This window comes from Ictidomys tridecemlineatus, chromosome 8 (assembly GCF_052094955.1).
Source record: "Ictidomys tridecemlineatus isolate mIctTri1 chromosome 8, mIctTri1.hap1, whole genome shotgun sequence".
Taxonomy (NCBI): domain Eukaryota; kingdom Metazoa; phylum Chordata; class Mammalia; order Rodentia; family Sciuridae; genus Ictidomys; species Ictidomys tridecemlineatus.
This window is the reverse complement of record NC_135484.1, coordinates 95,227,469-95,251,124: the sequence shown is the minus strand read 5'-3', so window position 1 is coordinate 95,251,124 and position 23,656 is coordinate 95,227,469. Positions and strand designations below refer to the sequence as shown.

Genomic DNA, 23,656 nt, shown 5'->3' with positions numbered 1-23,656 from the left:
CCTGGGTTCAATCCCCAATAGCTAAAACAACCCACCAAACTTAAAATTCCTCCCTGCTGAGATTTTTAAGGTGCAGGACTTCAGGTACTTTCAGATTTGCAATTCACAGGTGTTGGGAGTATGGAAAATGGTCAGGCTCAGTTAGCACTGTACTGTGGTGGAGCTGTATATTTGCTTTTACCTGTGTGCAGATCAGCATCCTCATTACCAGAGCCTATCTTCACAGTCTTCACCCTGTCCAATTTTAGACTTGGGTACTGATTTGTTCTCTAGTGGCACAAGGGGGCCATCCCTCCAGTGTCTGCAGGCCTGTGCTTAGATTTCTCTGCTATGGGTGGCTGCTTTGTATGCTCCCAAGTCACAGGTCAAGACTATTACCAGTCTTCACCCCACCCTTCTCTGATGCTCTTAGGGAGGCCCTGCAAGCTGTGCTGTGGGCTGGTGACTTAGTGGCAGGTTTAGGATTGATGAACTCGTTCTGGCTCTATTCTGATAATCTGAATCTCTCCAAGTCTGTCAGTCCAGTATTGAACCCAGTTACCCATCTCACTCCATAGCTGTTCTCCAGCTGATTGATTGTGGAGGAGCTAGAAATTGCAGCATGCTTCTACTCCACCATCTTGATTACCCCAATATGTGCTTTTTTTTTTTTAAATAACGAGTTTTGGATGTGATGTTGGGGGTACAACTTCATATTTGTGGTTTTTCTAAGTATTGTTTGTTCAAAGATGATTTCACAAAGATACAAGACTACAAATGAGGAAAAGTTATTTGGACAGAGATAAATGGGATGATTTCTGTGTTCTTAATTTTATTGTATTGGTCTCTATGTCTATCCTTATACACTGTTTTGATTACTGTAGTTTATTTTTCTTATCTCTATTTTTTACAGTTTGGGGAAAATTTGCCAAGTACAGTCATCCCTCATTGTCTGAGGAAGTTTGTTCTAGGACACATACATGAACATCCCAGGATACTAGAATTTTTCTTTGCACGAGTCCTTATATAAAATGGTGTAGTATTTACATATAACTACATCTCTAGATGATTTATGATGTTGAAGACAATATAAATGCTATGTGAATAGCTATTATGTTGCATTGATTAGGGAATAATGACAAGAAAGTATGTTCAGTACATACAAGTAATTTTTTTTTTTTCAGGCATGGTGGTACATGCCTTTAATCCAAGCAGCTTGGGAGGCAGGAGGATTGCAAGTTCAAAGCCAGCCTCAATAGCTTAGCAAGACACTGTCTCAAAAAAAAAGCTGGGGATATTGCTCCCTAAGGTTAAGCACCCTTAGGTTCAATCTCTGGTACCAAACCACTTTTTTCATTTGCAGTTGGAGACCCAAATCTTTAAATGTAGAGCATCAAATGTACATACACTTTGCTGGCAAGGGAAATTTTTACCTGTCTTCAACTTTATTCATTCAACATATATTTAATTCTATCTTGTATCGGCTGCTGTTGCCGAGTTCCAATAAAACAATTGTTATTTCAAAGTTCTGGAGGCCAGGACTCTGAAATCCAGGGTGTGTGCACATGCATACACACTGAGAGGTCTAGGGTGATCTATTCCTTTCTTTAAGCTTCTCATTGCTAGCAATCCCGGCATCCTTTTGTTTGTAGACACCTCCTTCCTATCTGACCTTTAGGTGTTTGTGTTCTCATTCAGTTTTGTTACTGTTGCTTGTTAGTTTAAATATCAGGAATTATGAATCCTTCAATATTCTTTTTTCAATATTCGTTCAGCTATTTAAAGCTTCTTGTAATTCCATATGAATTTAACAATTGACTAATTCTTCGAAAAAGTCATTAGAACTGTAAGGAGTTACTGAATCTGTTTTGTGTAATGATGACATTTTAGCAATATTATATTCCACTCCCTAACATGGGCTGTCTTTATGTATTTAGATTTTAGTTTCTTTCTCCCCGCCCCCCTTTTTCCCCCAGTTTTCAGCACACATCTTTACCTTGTAGGCTAAATTTATTCCTCCATTTATTATTCCTTTGGAATCTTTTAATCTCCTTGTCTGATCTTTCATTACTGGTGTTAAAAATGACAACTAATTTTTATGTGTAATTCACTTATCCTGGCACTTTGTTAGATTAATTTATTAGTTCTAATAGATTTGTCATGTATTCCTCAGGATATTTGTATATATAAGACCATATTATCTGGGAATAGTGATAGCTTTCCTTCTTTGTTTCCATTTGGATGCCTTTTATCTATTTTTATTGTTGTACTGGGGATTGAACCCAGGGCCTTGTGCATGTGAAGTGAGCATTATGAACTGAGCTATATCCCTGGATGCCTTTTTTATTTTATATATGACAGCGAAATGCATTACAATTTTTATTATACATAGGGCACAATTTTTCATATCTGATTGTATATGAAGTATATTCACACCAATTTGAGTCTTCATACGTGTACTTTGGATAATAATGTCCAACACATTCCTCCATCAGTTTTAACTCCATACCCCCCTACCCCCACATCCCTGTGCTCTATCTAGAGTTATGCAATTGCTTTGACTGGAATTTCCAGTACAATGTTAAATAGCAGTGAGGAAAGCCTCTTAGACTTTCACCATTGAGTATGATATTAACTGACTTTTTATAAATGTCCTTTATTATCTTGAGCAAGTCCCCTTCTATGCCTGGTTTAACTGGGATTATTTTTTGTTTTAATTTCGAAAGGATGTTGGATATCAGATACTTTTCAGCTTCCATTGAGATGACTGTTTTCCCCCTTCATTTTATTAATATATCAGTTGATTGTCAGATTTTGAACCACCTGGCATTATTAGGATAGATCCCTGTGGTCATGGTGTCTAATCTTGTAAGTGTGCTCCTGGGTTTGCTTTGACAATTTTTCATTGAGGATTTTTGCATCTATATTCCTGAAGGATACAAGTCTATTTTTTTCTTGAGATGTCTATTTGACTTTATTCTCAAGATGATGCTAGTTGCAGAATGCATTAAGGACTATTCGACTTTTTTCTTTTGGTGCTGGGGATTGAACCCATGGACTTTGCATGTGAGATAAGTACTCTACCAACTGAGCTATATCCCCAGTGCAACTTTTTTTTTTTTTTTAAATGAGTGTTTGAGAAAGGTTTGTGTTAATTCTTTAAATGAGTAGTAGAATTCAGCAGTGATGCCATCTGGTCCTAGGCTTCTCTAGTTAGGACACTTTTAAATTCTGATTCATTCTCTTACTTGTTTCAGGTTTATTCAGATTATATATTTCTAGGAATTTGTCCATTCCATCAAGGTTGTAACATTCTCTTCATTGCTATTTCTCGTTGTTCTTTTGGTTTCTTTTACCATTTGTCTGGTTTCTTTAGCTCTTTGAATGTATTAAGACAGTTGATTTAAGTCTTTATCTGTGCAAGTACATGTCTTTCTCGGGGACAGTTTGTGTTTTTTATATTTTCTACAAAACAGGACACTTTGACTATTAAAAATTGCTAACTGAATGACCTGTCTGCACTGTCCAATATAGTAACCACTAGCTACAAGTGACTGTTGAGCATTTGAAAGGTGGTTGATACAAATTGAGATGTCTTGAAGGCACTGGTATATTGGTAAGGCAGCTCTTTGGAGGAAAATTTTTAAAAATCTGATGTATGTTATTACTTATTTCTGTTGTATAAATATTCCTACTATGGCTGTTGTCAAATTAACAGTGGGATGGTACTAAACCCTTTTGAAAACAGTGGGAGTAGGTATGCACAATGAGCTCTCACAAGCCAGTTTGAGTGGGCTCTAGTGCATCACTTGCTCTAAGTGGAAAGCGTGTGTGTCAGGCTTTGGAAAATTAGCATAGGGGCAGAGAATATTGTAAAATATCTTAGTAGTGATATTTTTACATTATTTACATGTTAAAATGAAGATTTATTGATTTAATGTATTAATAGTAATTTCATCTGTTTTTAACTTTTGAAAACTAGCATAGAAAACTTAACATTATTGGAGAACATTGCTCTAAGTAGTTGGTCCTGTGACTGTCAAGTGTTAGAGCACATTGGTTCTGTGTTCACATTGTACTTCAATATTTGCTCCCAGTGTTTTGACATATTACAACCCATACTTGTACATGTTGACTTGTGAGCAAATGAGGCATTTTTCAAGTTTGTTGATTGAAGTGATATGTTATTTACAAATGTATTTCTAAACGTTTCTGAAACTTTACTATTTTTTAGAACTGCTAAAATAAAAATTAATGAAATTATTTTAGAATTTTGCTTAAAAATAATGGTTATGTTGAATCAAATCTAATTGGTGGTTTCAAAAAACAGCGATATTAGCTTTTCTCATATTCAAAATTTATCATCTTTATACTTTTTTAGTGATTCCAAAGATTGAACCCAAGACCTTATAAATGCTAGGCAAGTGCTCTACCATTGAACTATACCTATTTTTATATAGTTTTTTAAAAACATTTTGTTTTGAGACAAGATCTTGCAAATTTCCCAGGCTGGCCTTAAACTTGCAATCCTCCTGCTCAGCTTCCTGAATAACTGGGATTATAGGAATGCACCACTGAGCCAGGCCCTTTACATTTTTGAGAGGTCAATTAACTTGTTATTCATATTCCAAAATTTTTCAGAAAGTTAGTGACCATATTAAATCTAAAACTGGTAAACGTCTTTTAATGAAGAAATCCTTCAAAAAAGACACTTTGAAAGACATAAAAGTAACTATGTCAAGAAGGTTTTATGGCAAAGATAAATCTCAGCGACTCCTTACTCAATGTAAATATAAATCTGAACTACCTAAAAATTCCTATGATTTCCTTATCAATAGATAGTGATATTCAGTCTGTTCATTACTATACGAAGAGTAACTGCTTTTAAGAGCAGCATTGTGTATTTTATGTCCAGAAACACCTCTTTTGATTTATGGTATTTTGATTACTGAGTACAGTGTTGTGGTCGAAAATGTGTACATTGTTCTTAGTAAACCTCAGAACTGCGTTAAGGAAAAGATGGGAAGTTGAGCAGGAATTGATATTAGCAGGCCAGATTGTATTTTGGTTTTATCACTAAACATCTAACTTGATTTTTCAATATATTATTCCTTTTTTAAAAAAACAGACTATAGCTAAATTATTTGATAATTACCTAATATTCTAGGCAGTTCAGAGAAATCACTTTGAAAGTCAAGTGATATTCCACTATTAGATAAAACTTAAACATTAAAATTGCTTTAAAATGGGAAATGTATTGTGTTAAAACAGCACTTTTGCATCTTTTCATAGTTAATTTTTCATTACATGAGAAATTGCTGATAGCAACAGAGGAATTTCATTCAATGATATAATACTGTCATTTATGATAGGACACACATAAAATCCAATTTGATTTTATAAAGCAAATATTTCAGATTCTTGTTCTGTTGAGCTTTAAGCCATTTCAGGCTTGGTGGTATTTACTCTCAGTTTACAATATATATCTTTTTGGCCATCAATTGGTACGTATTACTTATAGTGGGCGTCATTGTGGCATATTCTCTAGTCCTTGGAAAAATCTTTAAGTGGCAGATTCTAAGTTCTGCTTTTATTTCCAATAGCATATCTAATGAGATATGATACACTTCTTTTTAATAAGATCTTTGAAAATAATTATTATATCAGTGTAAATAGTTTTGCCATTTGTATAAAGACCATAGTTTGTGATTGTGAACTGGCTGACTCTTATATCAGCCCCTGCCCCCCCCCCCGAAAAAAAAAAACCAGAATGCCCAAATCACAGTAATAATTAGTAACTGAACTATGGAAAGGAGGTTTGGCAACACTTTTCTTCTTATCTCTTTGTATGTATTCTCATTTATCCTTCCCTAAAAGTTCTAATCCTTTAACCTAAAATGTTGATGTGCATTGAGAAATTTACTATTTGGGGTAGCAGTTTATATTGCTCACAAGAATCCTTTTCTTGGTACCTATTTATGATAAGTGCTGCATTAATATATAAAAAAAAAGTATTGAAAGTGTTAGTTGTAGAATCCGAGGGAAAAGATCTTCAATTGAGAAAGTAGGAGGGCATGCTTCACAGAAGGAGCAATGTTGGGCTTGAAAGAGTTTTTCCAGTGGCAAGAAGTGAGGCATATTAGGCAAAAGGAACAATATTCATTCGGTATCAACAAATAATTGGATGGTGACATATTCCAGTTACTGCTCAAGGCAGTGGGAATATAGATAAATAAAACTAAGGAGAGTCCTGCTTTCATGGAGCTGATATTCCAGTAGAGGAGGCAGATAAATAAGTGTGACAAAAGAAAACTACACCAGGATAAGGGAAGAGACTTGCAGGAGGCAAGCCTGTTAAAGGGTGTATTTTGAGGAAGCTTAGTTCTGGGAGATGTATGAAAATTGGGTTCTGGGGACTAACACTGTCCTTATAAGCCCTGCCATAAAGAAATAGATAATTCTGTACTAAACCAAATCGAACAATGTATTAGAGACTCTCCAAGAAGTCATCACTAGAATTTTATGAGCTAAAATTCCAAACACATTGTGGGGGAAGGAGAGGATCCTAGAGAGGGAGTCCGAGACGTGAGGAGAAAGAGCTGCGAATAGTAATGAATAGTGTGTGCTCCATCCTCCACTTAGAGCCATCAATGCCAGGTAAAACTAGACTTGGCTTTTAGGAGAGTTACTCTGGTAATAGGTGCAAGCTGTTTTGAGTGAGAAAAGAATAAATCAAGAAGCTTTGCAATAAAGAGACAAGGATGAGGAAAGGTAGAATCTACTCAATCAATAACTATGTTTACAGACAATAAAGAGTGAGTCAGAAAAATTCTTGACATATAATGTTGTAAGTGAATGAAAGTGCTTCTTCAAGAGAGGGAAACTTGGCCCTTATCTGACAGTAAGTGAGGGTCGCAGCAGAGCAACCAGGCTATGCCGATTTTATGAGAAACTCCAGCAAAGTCATGTGTTTGAAAGTGTTTCAGTCTTGATGTCAGGACCACATTTTCTTTAACCTTTGAAATAAGGTTAGAAATGGAGTGGGAAAATACCAGTTTGATCTAATTTTGAAAGGGGGAGTTTTTCAGAAGCAAGGTTATTATTGCTTCTACATAAAACAGGACCTTGAACTATCAATAGATTAGCCGCACATCTAATTGGTGATCACAGCTTACCTAGCTGTGCGGCACACTTCTCACCAAAGCCAAGGGTGGGCAGGTGGGCACATTCTGCTGCCAGGTAATCATCTGAGCCCCATTGGCAGGCACTGAAGCAAAAGGCAGACAGGAAGTTGTACCTGGCATGAAATATTAGGAAGAAAGAAGCTCAAAGTTAGAAATAATAGAAATATCTAACATTTTATGTTGTATCTATGGTATTTCCCAGCAGTGTTAATATATCACGTGTATTCAGATAGTTATTTTTCTGTGTGACTGTTATGAGCTATTTGTTCTTCATTGTTCAAATGAAACAATATCTTTGTTAGCCACCATAGAATTCTCTACAAGTGGGGGGGGGGACAAAAACAGCAGAAAATTGCCTGAGGATGAAACATAGATGAAGTATAATTAATGGTTTTACCAAACACTACAAATACAATGAGCTGTTTTGTGAAGATGAAAAACTACATGCCTTTATATTTAAAAATCTAAAATTTTTCAGGTAGACTTTAGTCAATTGATAGAAAGGTTAAGGAATGTGAATTGCTTTGATATTACTCCCCAATTTTTCTTAGCTTTTTGGTTACTTGTGAAATATGTTGGAATAATAAATGAACTGTTTGTTATATGACATTTGTATTTTAGTCTGGAAATATTGGTATTAATGTCTAGTATTGCCATTTTAGATCTTCACAGAAATTTGTCTTTGTTTTCAAATGAGCCTTTATTTGATATGATTCATTATATGTTTCTAAAGCAGAATTAGGCCCCCTGTAGCCCAGACATCAGAGTTGGCCCTCAATTTAGTTTCCTCTGACCTTTGGAGAACTATTCTTTGGAATTAATACTATATGCAGTAGGAAATCATGTTGAGCTTTGGTCCTTTCTGAATGGATATGAAAACTGGAGAGTCAGTGAAATACCTTTTATAAGCTGTGGGCTCCCTTTATCTCTGTACTTCCACATTTTTCTCCCATCTCCTCTTGTATTTCTTTCTCTCAATGAGTTTCCATCTCTGTATTGCTTTTGTTTTCTTTCCATTTCTGACCTGTGCTCTGGGCCAGCCTCAGGAATCTGTTTTGAGCGTATCCCTCAAAGACTCATGAGCTGGAAGTTTAGACCTTCACATGGCAATGTTGTAGGATCAACTTCAGAAGGGATTAACACAGTTCCCATGAGTGGATTATTATCAAAAGAAGAAGCTGGTTCCCTTTAGCTTCCCATCTTGCCATGTGATCTCTTATGCATGTAGCTCTTTTCCATCCCATGTTGTGACTAGAGGCCAAACAGATGAAACTGCCAAATCTTGGACTTTCAGCCTCCTAAACTATCAGCTAATAAAACATTTTCAACATAAGTACCCAGTATTTTGTTACGGCAATAGAAAATGGCCTGATACAGGAGCTATTGCTTTATAGAGGTCTAGGTGTTCAGAACCTACGCTAGGGCAACCAACACTCTCAAAAATTACTGTTGTCTGACTACACGATCTTTTTCACTTCATTACCTTTTGGGGTATTTTAATTCTGACCCCACATTTTTTTCCAAAAAAAATCTGTCTCAGGCCATCTGTCCTTAGAAGTCTGGCAAATGCCAAAATCTGTCTTTTTCAAACCTTAATTTTCTTTTCCTTCCCATATTTAGCTTTGTATTTCCTGCCTTGAACTCTTCCAACTCACCAGCGAGTGATATTGGTGCTATCCTCAAAATAGAGATACCTACAGAATATCTTATAGAGCTTACTGATGATGTTCATACTAGAAAAATCAACAATGAAGTACAAAATATATTAAGTTTCACTCTATACAAAAGGTAGAACACCAGAATCACTTGGGCAGATTTTGAAGTCAGCAAAGCAGGCATGCATCTAAGATGTTGCTAACACGAAGACTAGAGATATCACATGTTATACTCCTCTGTTGATCATATTGTTTAGTGACTAGTAGGTATTTTTGGTCTTTAAAGTTTATGTGATATGTAAATGCCACTACATAAGAAACAATTTTAAAACTAGTTCATTTTATTTAGTAAATCAAACAATTTCCTAAATAAAGGAGGGAAAGGAGAGTGTTATGTAATGCATTTTAAAACATTAGGGAATAAGTTCCTGTTGAGTATTTTCATGCAGAATATCTCCTTTGTATAAATAGTTTATAACCATTAGTAGGAAGTACTTCTGTCTTCAAATCTGATCACTTACCACTACTGCGGTTTCCACACTGGTCCAGGGATCCATCAGCTAGTCCCTGGATTCTTGTAATGAACTCCTGTTCTACGCCTGCCCTTTCCAGTCAGTTCCCAGCAGGCAGAAAAGTTCTGTTAAAAATGTTGGCTGGGGATGTGGCTCGAGTGGTAGTGCGATTGCGTGGTATGCGTGCAGCCCGGGTTTGATCCTCAGCACAACGTACAAAGATGTTGTGTCCTCCAAGAACTAAAAAATAAATATTAAAAAAATTCTCTCTCCCCCTCTCTTTAAAAAAAAAAAATGTTAACTCTACTCTGTGCTAAGAACATTGCAGTGTCTTCATATTTTACTCAGGAAAAATGGTCCACAAGAATTCCTTTGTCTTTTCCTGTATCTCTATAATACAGATCATAATCTGAAATTATATTTTTATTAGTTGGATTTTTGAGCAATGACCCGTATTTTGTTTTAATTTTAAAAGCATGCAAGGGCTGGGGATGTGGCTCAAGCGGTAGCCTGCTAGCCTGGCATGCATGCGGCCCGAGGTTCAATCCTCAGCACCACATACCAACAAAGATGTTGTGTCCTCCAAGAACTAAAAAATAAATATTAAAAATTCTCTTTAAAAAAAAAAAGCATGCAAGTTTTTAATATTCCTTTTAAGGAAGGCAAGATCATTAAGTCACATGACTTTAATTTTTTTTTGAAATTTACTGTCCTCATGAGATAGACATCCCCTATGTTAAGAGGATAAATGTCTTCATCTCTGAAATAATATCTACCAATAATACCTACTTTCCTCAAAGCAGTCTCTCTCATTTGTTGGTTTTTTTCCTCCACTGCCTCATTCCCTTAGGCCTAAATTTATCTGTCTTTGAACAATTTTCCTAGCCAATGGGGTGGAGGTTATTAAGTCTTTACACATTTACAGAGTCTTTCTTCACCTCATGACACTATGACCTCATTGGTGAAGTTGTTTTAAGAATATAATTGGCCAGGCGAGGTGGTGCATGCCTATAATCCCAGTGACTTGTGAGGCTGAGACAGGAACATTTCAAGTTAGAGGCCAGCCTCAGCAATTTAGCTAGACCCTGTCTCAATAAAAGAGACAATATGTAGCTCAATGGTAGAGCGCCCCTGGGTTCAAGCCCAGTATAGGGGTATTTAAAAAAAGATTGAAATTCACTTGCAAATCCATACAAATTAAAAAAAAAATTCTCTTCTCACATTGTGGCTTATGTCAGTTTTCCTTACTAACTTTTTACATGTATGTATCACCTAAATATTTGATTCTTTTACATGTTTGGGAAATAGGCAATGAAGACATGTATTACATTATATGTATATATTTACAAGAGAGATACTTAAATGTATTTCTAATGTATTTTTAATGGCTTTTTTTAAATACATGACAGCAGAATGTATCACAATTCTTATTACACATATAGAACACAATTTTTCATATCTCTGGTTTTATATAAAGTATATTCACACCCATGGCTTCATACATGTACGTTTGATAATGATGCCCACACGTTCCACCATCTTTGCTAATCCCCCTATCTAGAGTCTGTCTGTTCCTCCCATACTCCCTGTATTTCTAATTTATACAATGGAACAGAAATGTTTATATAGAGAAAAATGTGGGATTTATTGCTTTTTACATAAAAAGGAACTTATCTACCACATGGTTGAGCTTTGGTTCTGTAAATTCTTTTTCATAGTGAAACTAAATTGATTCAATTCAACTTATTTTTCTTGAATTATTAGAGATGAAATTATGAGAATAAGTCAAATTGGTAGACAGGCTGGATCCTGGGCTGATTGGTTGGCATTTTACAAGCCTTTTAATAAAAGCTGACATGAAATTCAGAAATGTAATCTATAAGACAATCGGAGAAAATGGTCTTTTAAGCACATTCTTGTCAGTTTTGCATCATACCCCTTATTTTGCAAGCTGCCTCAGTACACAAAGTGTAACTTCAGTGAGTGCCGAGTGACTTAATGTGTCACACAGTGAGGTCTAAAATGTGAACAGCAAGGCCTACAAACTCAGAGTGTACAAGAATTAGGCAAATAAGCCAAAAAACTGGAGTTTTCTTGCCTTTCTGTCAAAAGATGTAAAGCTATATTCAATAATAAGGGTAGCAGGAATTCGAGGCTTCATGTTTATTTCTTTTTGTGGCAGGAAGGTCAGCCTTTTGAAAGGGAGTAGAAATTAACATTTCTGCAGAATTATGTTTCCCTTCATTTGAGGTTATCTCTTAATTCCAGCATTTTACTGTGTTTGATAAATAGGCCAAATATACATTTTATGTCTTTGGGAGTCTGGGGGAGGCAACAAAACTTTCCACTTTTCAATTGGCATTGCAGTCTGCTGATAAGGATGGGAGTTGGCACCACTCTGAAGAGATTATGTGAAGTAGAATTGGACAGCAAATTGTATTTACAAAAGATAGGATGATGTTCCTAATAGGTGTTCAGAATAGACTATTCACTCACATTCTGCTGAGCTTTACTAGAAATAACTTCATTTCAAAAAGGACAAATCAGATTGAATGTAGAAGCATTCTCCTTCACAGATAGTCATCCAAAAGGTTTATATTAAATTTTCCTGATGGGCACACAGAGCAGTATTTTATGCTGTATCTGTATAAACAAGTAATGTGGAAAATAAAAATCTAAATAGTATACTTGATTGCTTCATGCACCAACCATTAGATTACTAGATTTATATCTATAAATTTTGGGAGAGATGTTGCCATACGATATTCTGACAATAACTGTCAGAGTCATAATACCAGGATCTATTTTCATCTTATTCTCAAGGTAAAGTTATTAAAATTCACAGTTGGTAGGTCAGAAAGATCACTTACTATCACTTGTCATCTGTGGTTTAATGCTGACCCAAATAGCTACTATATAATGTCAAAATTATCACAGTTTCCAGACTGCAGAAGTACAACATGCTACATGATTTATTGCATTTCCTATCTGTAGTGAAGATTATGAAAAGGCCAATACCTGTGAGCTACTGTGGTTTAGAAGAAACTTAACTTGTGATTTCTTTTTCCTCATTCATCTTAGATTTTGGATTTGGTAAAGGGGACACACTACCAGGTAGCCTGTCAGAAGTACTTTGAGATGACACATAACGTAAGTAAATTTTTTACTTTATAGCCTAATTCTTTGTCATTTGTTACTGTTTCAATTCCAGTGGAAACCCTTTAACTATTTTTAGGAATTTATAAAATAGCATTAAGTAAATTATAAAACTTATTAAAGGGCCAGAAAGCTACGCTTGGATGCTGGAGAACCAGGAATATTGGAACTAGGAGAAGCCGCATCATGAGAAAATCTTACTTTATAAGACAGCTGTTACCCACTATTCCATATCTAAGGATAAGGCCGAGAGTTTGGCAAACTTTTTATAATCTAGCTATAGAAAATGTTTAGGTTTTATGGTCCATGTCTTCTCTGTCACTACTTAGTTCTACCACTACAATGCAAAAACTGTCATAGAAAATACATAAATGAGACATGGTTGGAACCAACAGTAATTTATCTATAAAAATAGGTGGTGGGCCAGATAGGCCTTAGCTTGCCACCCTGCTAGGTTAGATCTACAACCTTTGCCCGAGTTGCCCACAAGAACCAAAGGCTTGTTCCATTTTCCGCTCAGAAAATGTTTGTGTCTGCCCAGTCACATTATTCATATACCTCCCTAATTACAACAAAACCAGAGAAATGTGTTTGGTTTTTATTTTGCAAGCTGCCTCATTACAAAAAGGGTAACTTCAGTGAGTGACTTAATATGTCACACAGTGAGGTCTAAAATGTGAACAGTAAGGACTACAAACTCAGTGTACAAGAATCAGGCAAATAAGCCAAAAAACTGGAGCTGGCTGAGATTAGAATCAGGCAGTGTGGTATACTGAAGAACTTGTGCCCTGTTGGAAGTATACACATGGGCAAGCCAACAGAACACAGCTGCAAGTCAATTTCAGCCCATTGACTTTCCATACAACTACTGATCCTGAGCATGGATTCCTAACCTGGGACAGACATCCAATAATGGATTTTAGGGGTTCATCTGAATGGATATGTGCATTTCAGTGGACTCTATGGTATTTACCAGGTTTCATAGGGATCCATGTTCATTCATTGAATTCATCATCAGCTACCATGCTGTTAAATTATGTTACTGTCTTCTATTAAGTTGCCACAAAATATTTCTATTTTATATAATTGTAATATTTCTTAAGTGTTCAGAGGAAAGATATCTTCTACATCATTACCAGTAATGAAACAATAATACCAGAAAACATCTATAGAACTCTTGATGCATGCCAGGCACAGCACTAAGTTCTTTGAATACATTATTCCCTTCCATGTACACCACAGCTAGGTACTATTTATATCCCTATTTAGGAGTGAAACTTAAAGCAACATATTTATGGTCATGCTGCTTATAGGGATTGAACCTAGGCTAGATCATCTAAGACTTGTGAGCCTAATCATGGCTGTGCTGTTTCATGATATCCGGTACTAGATTTGTAATGACTACTGAGGTGATAGCAATTTATCTTCTAGAATTGTGGAATAGCCAACATGAAGAGACTTTTGAGGTTATTTGAGCCAAGGTTTATGTAACCCCCTCCCCCCCAAAAAAGGACCTACTGATTCTAAGTGACTTCCCCAACCTACACATGGAAGGTCTGCAGCTAGAACCTGGTCTGCTGTATGTAGCTCCAGTCCTCTTGCTTCTATACCTAACTTTAGAAAACATTATTTTTACTGAAAATTTTTACAAAATTTAAAAGTTAACATATAAAAGCAAAAAATTATCTTTAGTTTCATCAGAATAGTAATCTTACCAGATAAGCCATTTTCAGCACCAGTTTTGTATGACTTAAAGACTGCATTCCCTAATCTGACTGCAGCAGTTGAAAGTTTGAATTTCATACATGTTCTGAATCATTTAGGGACCCTTTTAATTTAGAACTTTCACAAATTGAGGTCTACTATCCAACCTTTTTAAGCAATAAAATATGTAGAGTTAAACATTGAGTTTGTGACAGACTCTAAAAAGGAGTGATTTTTATTTTTAGTTCTGAAATATGCTTTTGTAGTATCTCTCCTATTGATTATGCTCACAAAAGTGTTGCTACTATTGCCAATTTTTAAAACTTGCCTTAGACAAATGAAGGTATTGAAAAGACATGTATCTAAATTCTGTCACATACAGCAATAGTCTAACTTAAACTGCATATAAATCAATGAAATAAAAAGGCTGTTTGTATTCACTAGATATCTCATTATAGATTTTTAGATGTGACTATCTCCCTTCATTTATTATTTTTTCCAATTTAATTTAAAAATAGAATCTGTTTTTATTGTCAGGTTTCTGCCATACTTTCCCTCCCAATAAAACCCTAGGTTTATTTTCCTGAGGCCTCTGTGATCAAATTGACTTAAATGAAAGTTTTGAAAATGAACCAGTTAATTGATACCATTTGCAGCAGCACTATGATAGTTCCATATGGCTTTTTTGGTAATACCAGCTGCCTCAGCTTATAAGCTGTCATTGCAAAACCTCTTGATTAAAGCCCAAATATCCCATAGGTAAAACAATATTGCTTTCATTCCTTCAAAATCTACATTTACTGTGGCAGAAATATGAGACCTATGTTTGTGTGAAGGTCATGTATGCAGCATGTGTTGATTCCAAGCAAATGCTTGGGAGATATTCATTTAGAACATGTCAAAAGCAGCCTGCTCAAAACCTATTTTCCTCAGTATTTTTAGGGAGTAATGTTTAAAATTTTATACTGTAGTGCATGTTTTATGTATAAATGAAAACACTAAACCTTGTATAAATTAGTCTGAATATTAATAGAAAACAGTTTCTTTTTAAATAGACTTCTTTAGCTATTGAGTAATTCTGGAGACTTATCTTTCTATATAGCTGAGCATATTTTTCCCCCATAATATAAATCTCTACAGAATATTGTTAAAACCTATCACATTTTCCTGCAATCTTAAATGGGACGTGTGAAATATACTTAAGCCTTTTAATAATAACTCAGGATCATCATTTTAGATACCAATTAGAATTCTGGGCTAAAAGCCACCATCATCTCTCACTTGGAACCCTGGAATAGCTTCCTAACTCATTTCTCAGAATCTGCAGATGCCCCATTCCAATTCTTACTCCTCCACCCAACTATTGGAATGATATCATTTAAGTACCCTGCTTTAAAAATCTTTTAATGGCCCCCATTTCTCTGAAGATGGGACCAAAAATTAATAATGTATCCTATGAAGTACCTCCTCCAATTCTAACCAAACTGATCTTATTTTAGATCCTTTTCAGTACTTTGGATCTTCCAAGTTAGTATGTGTTATAGTTGGGTCTTGAATGTCTCCCATCAGCCCATCTCTTGAAGTCTGTCCTTAGCCCTGTAGTAGAAGGAAATAAGGTAATTGTGGGTATGCCCTTGGAGGAAATATTGGAACCCTGGCTCCTTCCCAGCTGCCTTGAGGTAAGCAGCTTTGCTTAATTATGTGTCCCCACCATTTTGTACTGCATTGCCAAAGGCTTAAAAGCAATAGAATCAACTGATTATGAAATGAAACTATGAGCTGAGATAAAACTCATATTAGTTGTTCAAAACATTACATGGTTCTTGACATATGATATTTCATATATTTGATTCAGCTCAAGTATTTTGACAGAGTGACTCAAAACTATCACAGAATTTCCCTTTCCCAGTATCTTACAAACAGTAAGAAACAAAGAAAAACATCACCAATACCAACCGGGCAAGGAACAGAGGATTCACAGAAAACAATCATAAAAATACTCAATTCATGTTTCCAAATCTAGAATGAAGAAAATGGCATGTTCCTTTCTTTTCTTATGAGAAGGCAAATAGCTGCTGGCTCTTGAGCAGAAATAAATGAAATAAGGGACTAGGATGAGCCTACTTTCTATTTTAAGATCTATTTTCTGTATTCCCCTCCCCCTTAAAGTTTATTTTCCTGAGCAAGGTAAAAGGAAGCCAAATGGTAAACATATGCACTTCCTTCAGATATAAAAGTGAAAAAGAAAAAACCCTAGAAAAAAATAATTCTGTAAAAAAGGAAATTAATTTCCTAATTTTATCAAGCTTGTTATGGTCTATTAAGTTGCTTAACAAAACCAATAAAGAATGGCTAATGCATTCCTGAAACAAACCATCATACAGAACTGTGGTATCACCCTCATTCCAAGGCCCTAAGCACTGTTTTAAATGGTTAACAAACAGTTAACACACACATTTCTAAAAAATAAGAACATTCCTAAAATGTTTTAAAACTAAGCCATTTAAATGTTCTTTATTTGCTAATCTTTTGGTATAAGGGCAAGGCCTTTTGTGTATTGTTTTATGATTGAAATTTAATTTCATTTTTCTTTCATATTCATAATGCACTATCAACAATTTCCAGTTTGGGTTTTCTTAAATTGAAAAGCAACTAAATGATATACAAAGCAAGGTTTTCTTTTTTATCCTGAGAATTCTGCTTTAAGTGTCTTGCCTCTCGACTATGTTTAATTTAAATTTCATAGAACAAACAGCTCTTTTTGCATTCATTATTCCCTTGGTTTTCCCCATCCCATTTCTGTTATGTAGCACTGTTATTATCATTGCCATCTCGATTTCATAGGTTAGGAGGCTTATAAAGATCATCACATTTTATTTTGTCCACACTACAGTCTAATAATTGTATTTAATCCTGGGGAGTCAGTCATGTTAGGTTTATTGAAAAACTGAATAACTTGAAGCAAGATGTAGACAACCCCCACTGTTATGTTACATCAGGAATCAGATTCCACCCCACACACACCGGTAATAAAATATCATCAGTTTGACTTTGGTCTGAAATCTGTTAAGAGGTTTTAGGCAATGTAAATGATCTAGCCAAAAGACCTAAATTTGAGCAAATCCAATTATGGTTCTATGACTGAGTAAACCATGTAATCTCTTTAAGCACCAGTTTCTTAGTCTACATATGAAGAGGGTTCAATTTAAAGGATCTCAAGGGCCCTTCTAATTTCCTCTATTTGTAAAATATAAATCCTTCTAATTGAAATGTGTTAGTAAACTTTTCATGAAGCACTTTGCAGATGCAACATTTATATTGATCTTAGTTATGAATGAATTGGGGTGAAATTAATATAAAGAAGTTCACAAATGACTCCGTTAATAAAAAGTATAGATGTATCACATTTTGAAATCAAGCATCCAATTTTTAAAAAAGTAAAGATTTTTTTCTTAGTTATTTGGGCAATAACTTGAAGTCAGTGTGTACACAGTGTAATAACTAAAATTATTGGCCCAACATTAACAACTAAAGAGAATCTCGTTATTGCCAACGAGACCTTGTTTCTGCTTAATTCACCCATCAGGAAGGTTCATTCCGAACTGTAACAGCAGCTCCTTTTCCCTCCTGCCAATTCCTTTCTGCCATAAGATTATTGCATAGCTCTAATCACACCACTTAAGGATTTTTACTAACTCCCTGTTGCGTAGTGAATTAGACTACTTACCCTGGTTTTCAAGATTCTCTTAGGTCTGGTCTCTGCCAGTGTCTCCAACCTCATTTCCCATTATGCCCTTCATGTGCCTTTCATACCAGGCCATGTGAACTACTTGCTTTCCTAGGACATTACCTTTCCACCTCATGTTGACCTGCTGCTCCTATTGCCTTTTCATTCATGGCAAATTTTCACCTTCTCCACTATAGAGTATAACAGGCTTTTTTTTTCTGACCTTTTTCACTTTTCTATTTTTGAAAACTTTTTAAGTGTATGACTTACTGGGCTGGAAATTTCTTTAAAGTTAGTCTGAGTCAAATGCTAAAACCCTACTACCTCTTCAATTAATGTGTGAAATGTATATACTGGCTAGTTCTGGGCTCAACTATATATTTTTAAGGTATCTATTATGTGCAAATCACTTCAGTACAAAGAGTTATACACAAAAGGATTGGTAAATAAGGCAGATGAGCGAAAGAGTACAGTTTCTAAGTTTTAAGAAATATCAAATGAAAATACCATCTTTAAATTAATAATGCAAGGGGTTGTGGTTCAGTGGTTGAGTGCTTGCCTAGCATGGGTTCGATTCTCAGCACTGCATATAAAGAAATAAAATAAAGGTCTATTGACAACTAAAAAATATTAAATAATGCAAGCATAGATGGTATTTTGTCATCAACTCCACGTTCTGAAGATGAGAACTCGGGGATATGTGTTAGAATGGGTGTTGCATGGGATCAACTCAGTCATGCCCAGGGATTGAATGAAGAAAGTGACTTGAAGGTTCACACTTTAATTTTTGTTAGCTTACTCATATGTTGAGTTTGAGCTGCTTTTGAGCCATACAAGATGTTGAGTAAGAGTTGGATAGGGAATCAGATAGAAAGTAGAGCTAGGTGCAGAAGTTTGTCTTGGACATATAAATTGGGAACCATTAATGTTGAGGGAGTGATTGAATCTCCCTCTGAATGAAATGGGTTAAGTAATTGTTATAAGAACAGCTGGGATCTATGTTGTAGGTATTAAGTAAGTTTTGAGTAAGACCTAAGACAGTTTTTGAAGCCCCTTTACAATTTTGCTATACATTGATGTGATATAAATATGCTTCCTTGTTTAGGTGGATGACTGTGGCTTTTCTTTGAGTCATCCTAATCAATTTTTTCTGGAGAGTCAACGGATCCTAAATGGTGGTAAAGATATCAAGAAGGAATCCACCCAACCAGAACCTCAAGCCAAACCAAGTGTCCAGAAACTCAAGGATACATCATCTGCTCTGGCCTCTTTAAATTCCTCTCTGGAAATGGACATGGAGGGACTAGAAGATTATTTTAGTACATGATTCTTTGGCAGTTAAGTAACCCTTTTCCCCCCACCAACTATTATTTCTCATATTTTTAAGATTTTGTCCATTTCTTTCACTTTTTTTTTTAAACTTCTCCCTCCATTCCACCTCAATTCTTGTACATACGTATGCACACTTATTAGCAAAGCAGGCAAAAACATAGACCTCTGTATTTTTGCTTTGACACAGGAGAAAATGAAAAGATTCTGTTGAAGTCTGGCCCTTGAATATTGTGATTTAAGTCCTATTTTAGGAGATGAAAATGCCTTCTGGACTGTTGAAGTCCCTCAGGAAACTATGCAGCTAAAACTTTATTTTAATTACTCTCAATTTGTAATTTTGACTCAATCTTTTTCTGGACCATTTGTGCTAATAAATATCAAAATGTATGTAATTGGGAGTCTTGTTTTATGACCTCAGTATTCAAGGTAGTGTTTGGCAGTGGTGTCGAATATTCTAATCACCAGTGAAGATTTTTAAAAAAGTTGAGTTGAGCAAGGAGAACTTTGACTCCTTTGAATGATAGCAAACTACTGAAATCACTTGTGACTTGAGAATTAAGAGAAACAGAATTTGTATAGCCAGATGTATTTAGCAAGGAATAGGATCATTGTATAGATAATAATCTTTATCTGCTGTCATTTTCCATCTATTTTGGGGTAGGATAAAAAATAGATGATTTTTAAAGCAAGAAGCTTTTAAGTCTAAAATGTTTTTTTCCTACCCTCCAGTTTATTATTTTGTGGTTGCTAAAAATGACCAAGTAGATTAATTAACTTTAGTAATGAATATTCTGATAATAGTAATCCCTACTTTTCAGTGTCAGAGAAATTTAGCAAACACTGTGGATACATTGGCTCGGCCCTGCTCTGTTCACCCCTGGCAAGGTGGTAAGATGGACTAGATTTTCCCTGATAATTCATGCATTGTCTTGTGGATGCCCTTATCTAATTGATTTCCTCCCTGGGTTTTCTACTTACTTATCCAGAGGATTTGGGGCTCTAAGGAAACCCAGCTTGAAATGTAACTTTTCTTAAGTCTGTTTCAGTCCTCTTTTTAGAAGAGAGAGGTTATTTATCCTTAAGTCAGATGCTAACTAAATTGAAAAGATGAGATTGTATTTAAAAAACTGGACTATTAGGAACACTTCATTTTTTTAATCTTGTGATACACTGTATCAATATGAAAAGGATTTAAACTAAAAGTGTCAGCTGATCTGGTTTTTATTTTAGGCTTCTGAGACTTCTGGAAATAGTATCTCATTTAATTATAGGTCACTATCTGAACTATTACTTGTCTTTGTGAATTATTACCTACTTCAGAAAATAACTTTATTATAAATTACTTTCATAAATCTCTCCCTCTGAAACCATCTGCTTTATCTTTTATCATTCATAGTTCAACAGGAATTTGATAATGACCTACCATGAACTACAAAACCACAAGTCTTTTAATATTATGAACAAAAGCTGTTTTCACCAGAGTTAGGTTAGCTTTAGTAGGCTGAGCATAGAAACTTAGGTCTCTCGGGCTGGGGATGTGGCTCAAGCGGTAGCGCGCTCGCCTAGCATGCGTGCGGCCCGGGTTCGATCCTCAGCAGCACCACATACCAACAAAGATGTTGTGTCCGCCGAGAATTAAGAATAAATAAATAAATGTTAAAATTCTCTCACTCTCTTTAAAAAAAAGAAAAAAAAGAAACTTAGGTCTCCGTTGTATTGAAAAGGAAATATTAGAAGCAGCTTCACCATTGTAGTTAAATGAGAAATCTTATGACAGGGTGTTTCTTCTCTGGCAGCACTTTGCAAGGCCATTGTTTTCTACTGCCTCATGTTCTCCTTTTATGAAGCACATGCTCCCACCAGCTAAAAGGACAGAGCCATTAACAGCATGGTAGATGTGTCTTAGAACATTGATTTTATGCTGGCAGCTCCAAGAATTTGTCATCCTGCTTGAATGTTTTATATGCGTCTAGTCCAACTTCAGAATGACACTTGTAAATACAACTAATATTTAAACAAGTTCAATTTCTTAGTAATAAGGTTTGATCTCCTGTCATGTAGATTGTTTTATACAGAAGAATATATTAAACATTTTGTGAAGTCTACCGATTAGAGGATAGGGGTTAGAGGCTTATGTAAGAAGATAGAAATTAATGCCTTTCTGGTGCTTTTGGAGTTGGCAAAAGCAATTTATTTTTCATGCTTCACAGGGTCTTGACAATTTTGATTTTGTTTTCTTTGAAAGCAAACCTGTTTGAATCGAATGATATAGGGAGAACCCAAAAAGAGGAAAATGCCAGCAGCCTCTTCAATGAAAAAAATGAGTCTTCCAGATCTTTTAACTTCTAGTCTTTTATTACCTCTTCAATGAAAAGAGGCTGTATGATTATTACAGAGGAAAGAAACTAGGTTGGCAATTTGTAGCTGGTTGAAGCGGTACATTTTAGTGGAGACACTATCTCATTTGTGTGTTCTCCACATTTTTCACTACGCCCATATAATACAAGACTCTTAATAAATTTCTATGTGCATAAAGGACACTAGGAAGAGTGTAAGTAAACTTTTTAAGACTATTTATAACATTATAATCATGAAAGTGAATAGTCAGATTTTGAATGAGCTGGTAATGGAATAAAGCATATGGGAAGATCTTTAATTCATATAGAATTGTAATAAGCTGTGGGATTTCTTCTCTCTCAAAGCAGTCAGGTTGTTTTGCTTGTTACTCTCTGCTCTTACTGATACTCAGGGTCTTTGCAAGCAAACTTCTGTAATTCTTTGCAAAGAAGAAAAGAAAACTTCTGGGATTTAAGCTTGAAAGGAGAAACTCAAGTTCTGGTTCGGTTAGAGTCTACTGTTTGCAAATTTAATCAAGGTCTTCCACAGGCATCAGCTTGACATTAAATTTAAGTGCCCATTAAAGTGGGAATTTGACAGCAGTTCTGAATGTGAAGCTCAATCTGAGGACATCTTTACAGCTGGAAGGGAAAAAAAGTTGAGAAGCCTCAAACCACTGTGGTAATTAGATCCATTTGTTAACTTCTTTAATATGGGCAAAGGAAGGGGAAGGAAAGGTCGACAGGCTGGAGCTGGGCAGGCGCAGGGTCTTGTGCTACAGAATAGTAAATACCCCTCTGGTAAGGTGGAGAAGTACTTCAGGAACAACATTTACCTTCTTTTCAACACAGAACCACAGCATGTGGTGGTTGTGTTTGGAACAGGTGTGCAGTTTGTTTGTAATGCCCTTTGAAAGATGTATAGCATCATTTGGGACCTCCAGTGATACATTGTTGGCATGAAAAGTTAATATATCTTACAAGGATATCTAGCTTACACTTATTTACCCAGAGCATCTGGCCACCTTGAGTTTCTTTATGGCAAGTATTCATCCTAAGTTCTAAGGCTTCTCTCCATAACTGGCATTGTAGGCAGTTAGCTCGGTGACAATATGGAAATCATGTCACCTGTAGGAAATTATCTTCCTGCCAAAAGTGATACTATTTCCTATTATTGGATTTGCTTTCTATCCTATAAGCTCTTTTTGTCCATTGCTTCATGACATTTTATTTTCTCCAAGAGTTATCACTGCAGAACCTTATCAAAGGCTAAATATGTGTCTCTCTAAAGCTCCTTTATTTCCCCTGAGCCTTCAAGTGCAGTACTGTTTTCCAACACTGATGACAAAGTAGTGAAACGACATTGCTAATAAATGCATGATGGATTTTTCAATTCAACCTTGCATTTCTAGGTATTCATTTACCATAATAGAACTTTAAGGTTAGGTTGTGTTTCTTTGTTTTCAGTGCAAAACACAGTCAACAAATATTGCCTTTAAGACTCTCCATAAGGAGGAAAAGAACCATCTCAGGCAAAAATTTCCTGACCCACCCCCCCAACACAATTTTTTAATTGCTTATACTCTGATAACGGGATGCCAAGTTTCTTTCTTTTTTAAAAGGATAGTAATACAAGTTTCTCTTAAATTGTTTTTTTCAATGAATTAAATCATGATTTAATAATTCTCTACCATCCTTAACTCCGGTCCGGTCTGCTTCTTACTCCACTCCACTAGTCTTTCCAAATGCTGTCATCCACTCCTATGGTACTTCTTCCCATTTATGTACAAATAATTCCCAAATCTTGACTCCACCTGAAATCTCTCCTCTGAATATGGACCCATCCAGCTACCTGTTGGACCTCTTCCTTAGGATATCCGACACATATCTCACACTCAGTGTGTCCAAAATCCAACCTGTTCTTTCTTTCCACATCTACTTCTCAACTCTTTTGTCATTGTTGAAATCTTGAACTTATCCTTGACTATTATCTCACATTCACTACACATCCAATTAATTCTGTGTTAATAACAGCATGTCTAAACCAGTGGACAACAAGTGGGGAAATTTT

The 23,656-nt window shown here is 35.5% G+C and overlaps 1 protein-coding gene across 3 annotated transcripts in view; it reads left to right on the top strand.

The window, feature by feature from the left end:
- The window catches only part of Prim2 (DNA primase subunit 2), a 261,225-nt gene extending 241,584 nt beyond the window's left edge, over positions 1–19,641 (top strand). For 2 of the 3 annotated variants that reach the window (XM_005318524.5, XM_040282880.2), the window contains 2 exons: positions 12,412–12,480; positions 19,023–19,641. In XM_005318524.5, coding sequence (XP_005318581.1) covers positions 12,412–12,480; positions 19,023–19,244 — 291 coding nt within the window. In that variant the 3' untranslated portion in view covers positions 19,245–19,641. The remainder of the gene's footprint in view (positions 1–12,411; positions 12,481–19,022) is intronic. The other variant, XM_040282881.2, reaches the window with a different exon arrangement.
- Positions 19,642–23,656: the final 4,015 nt, after the last annotated feature.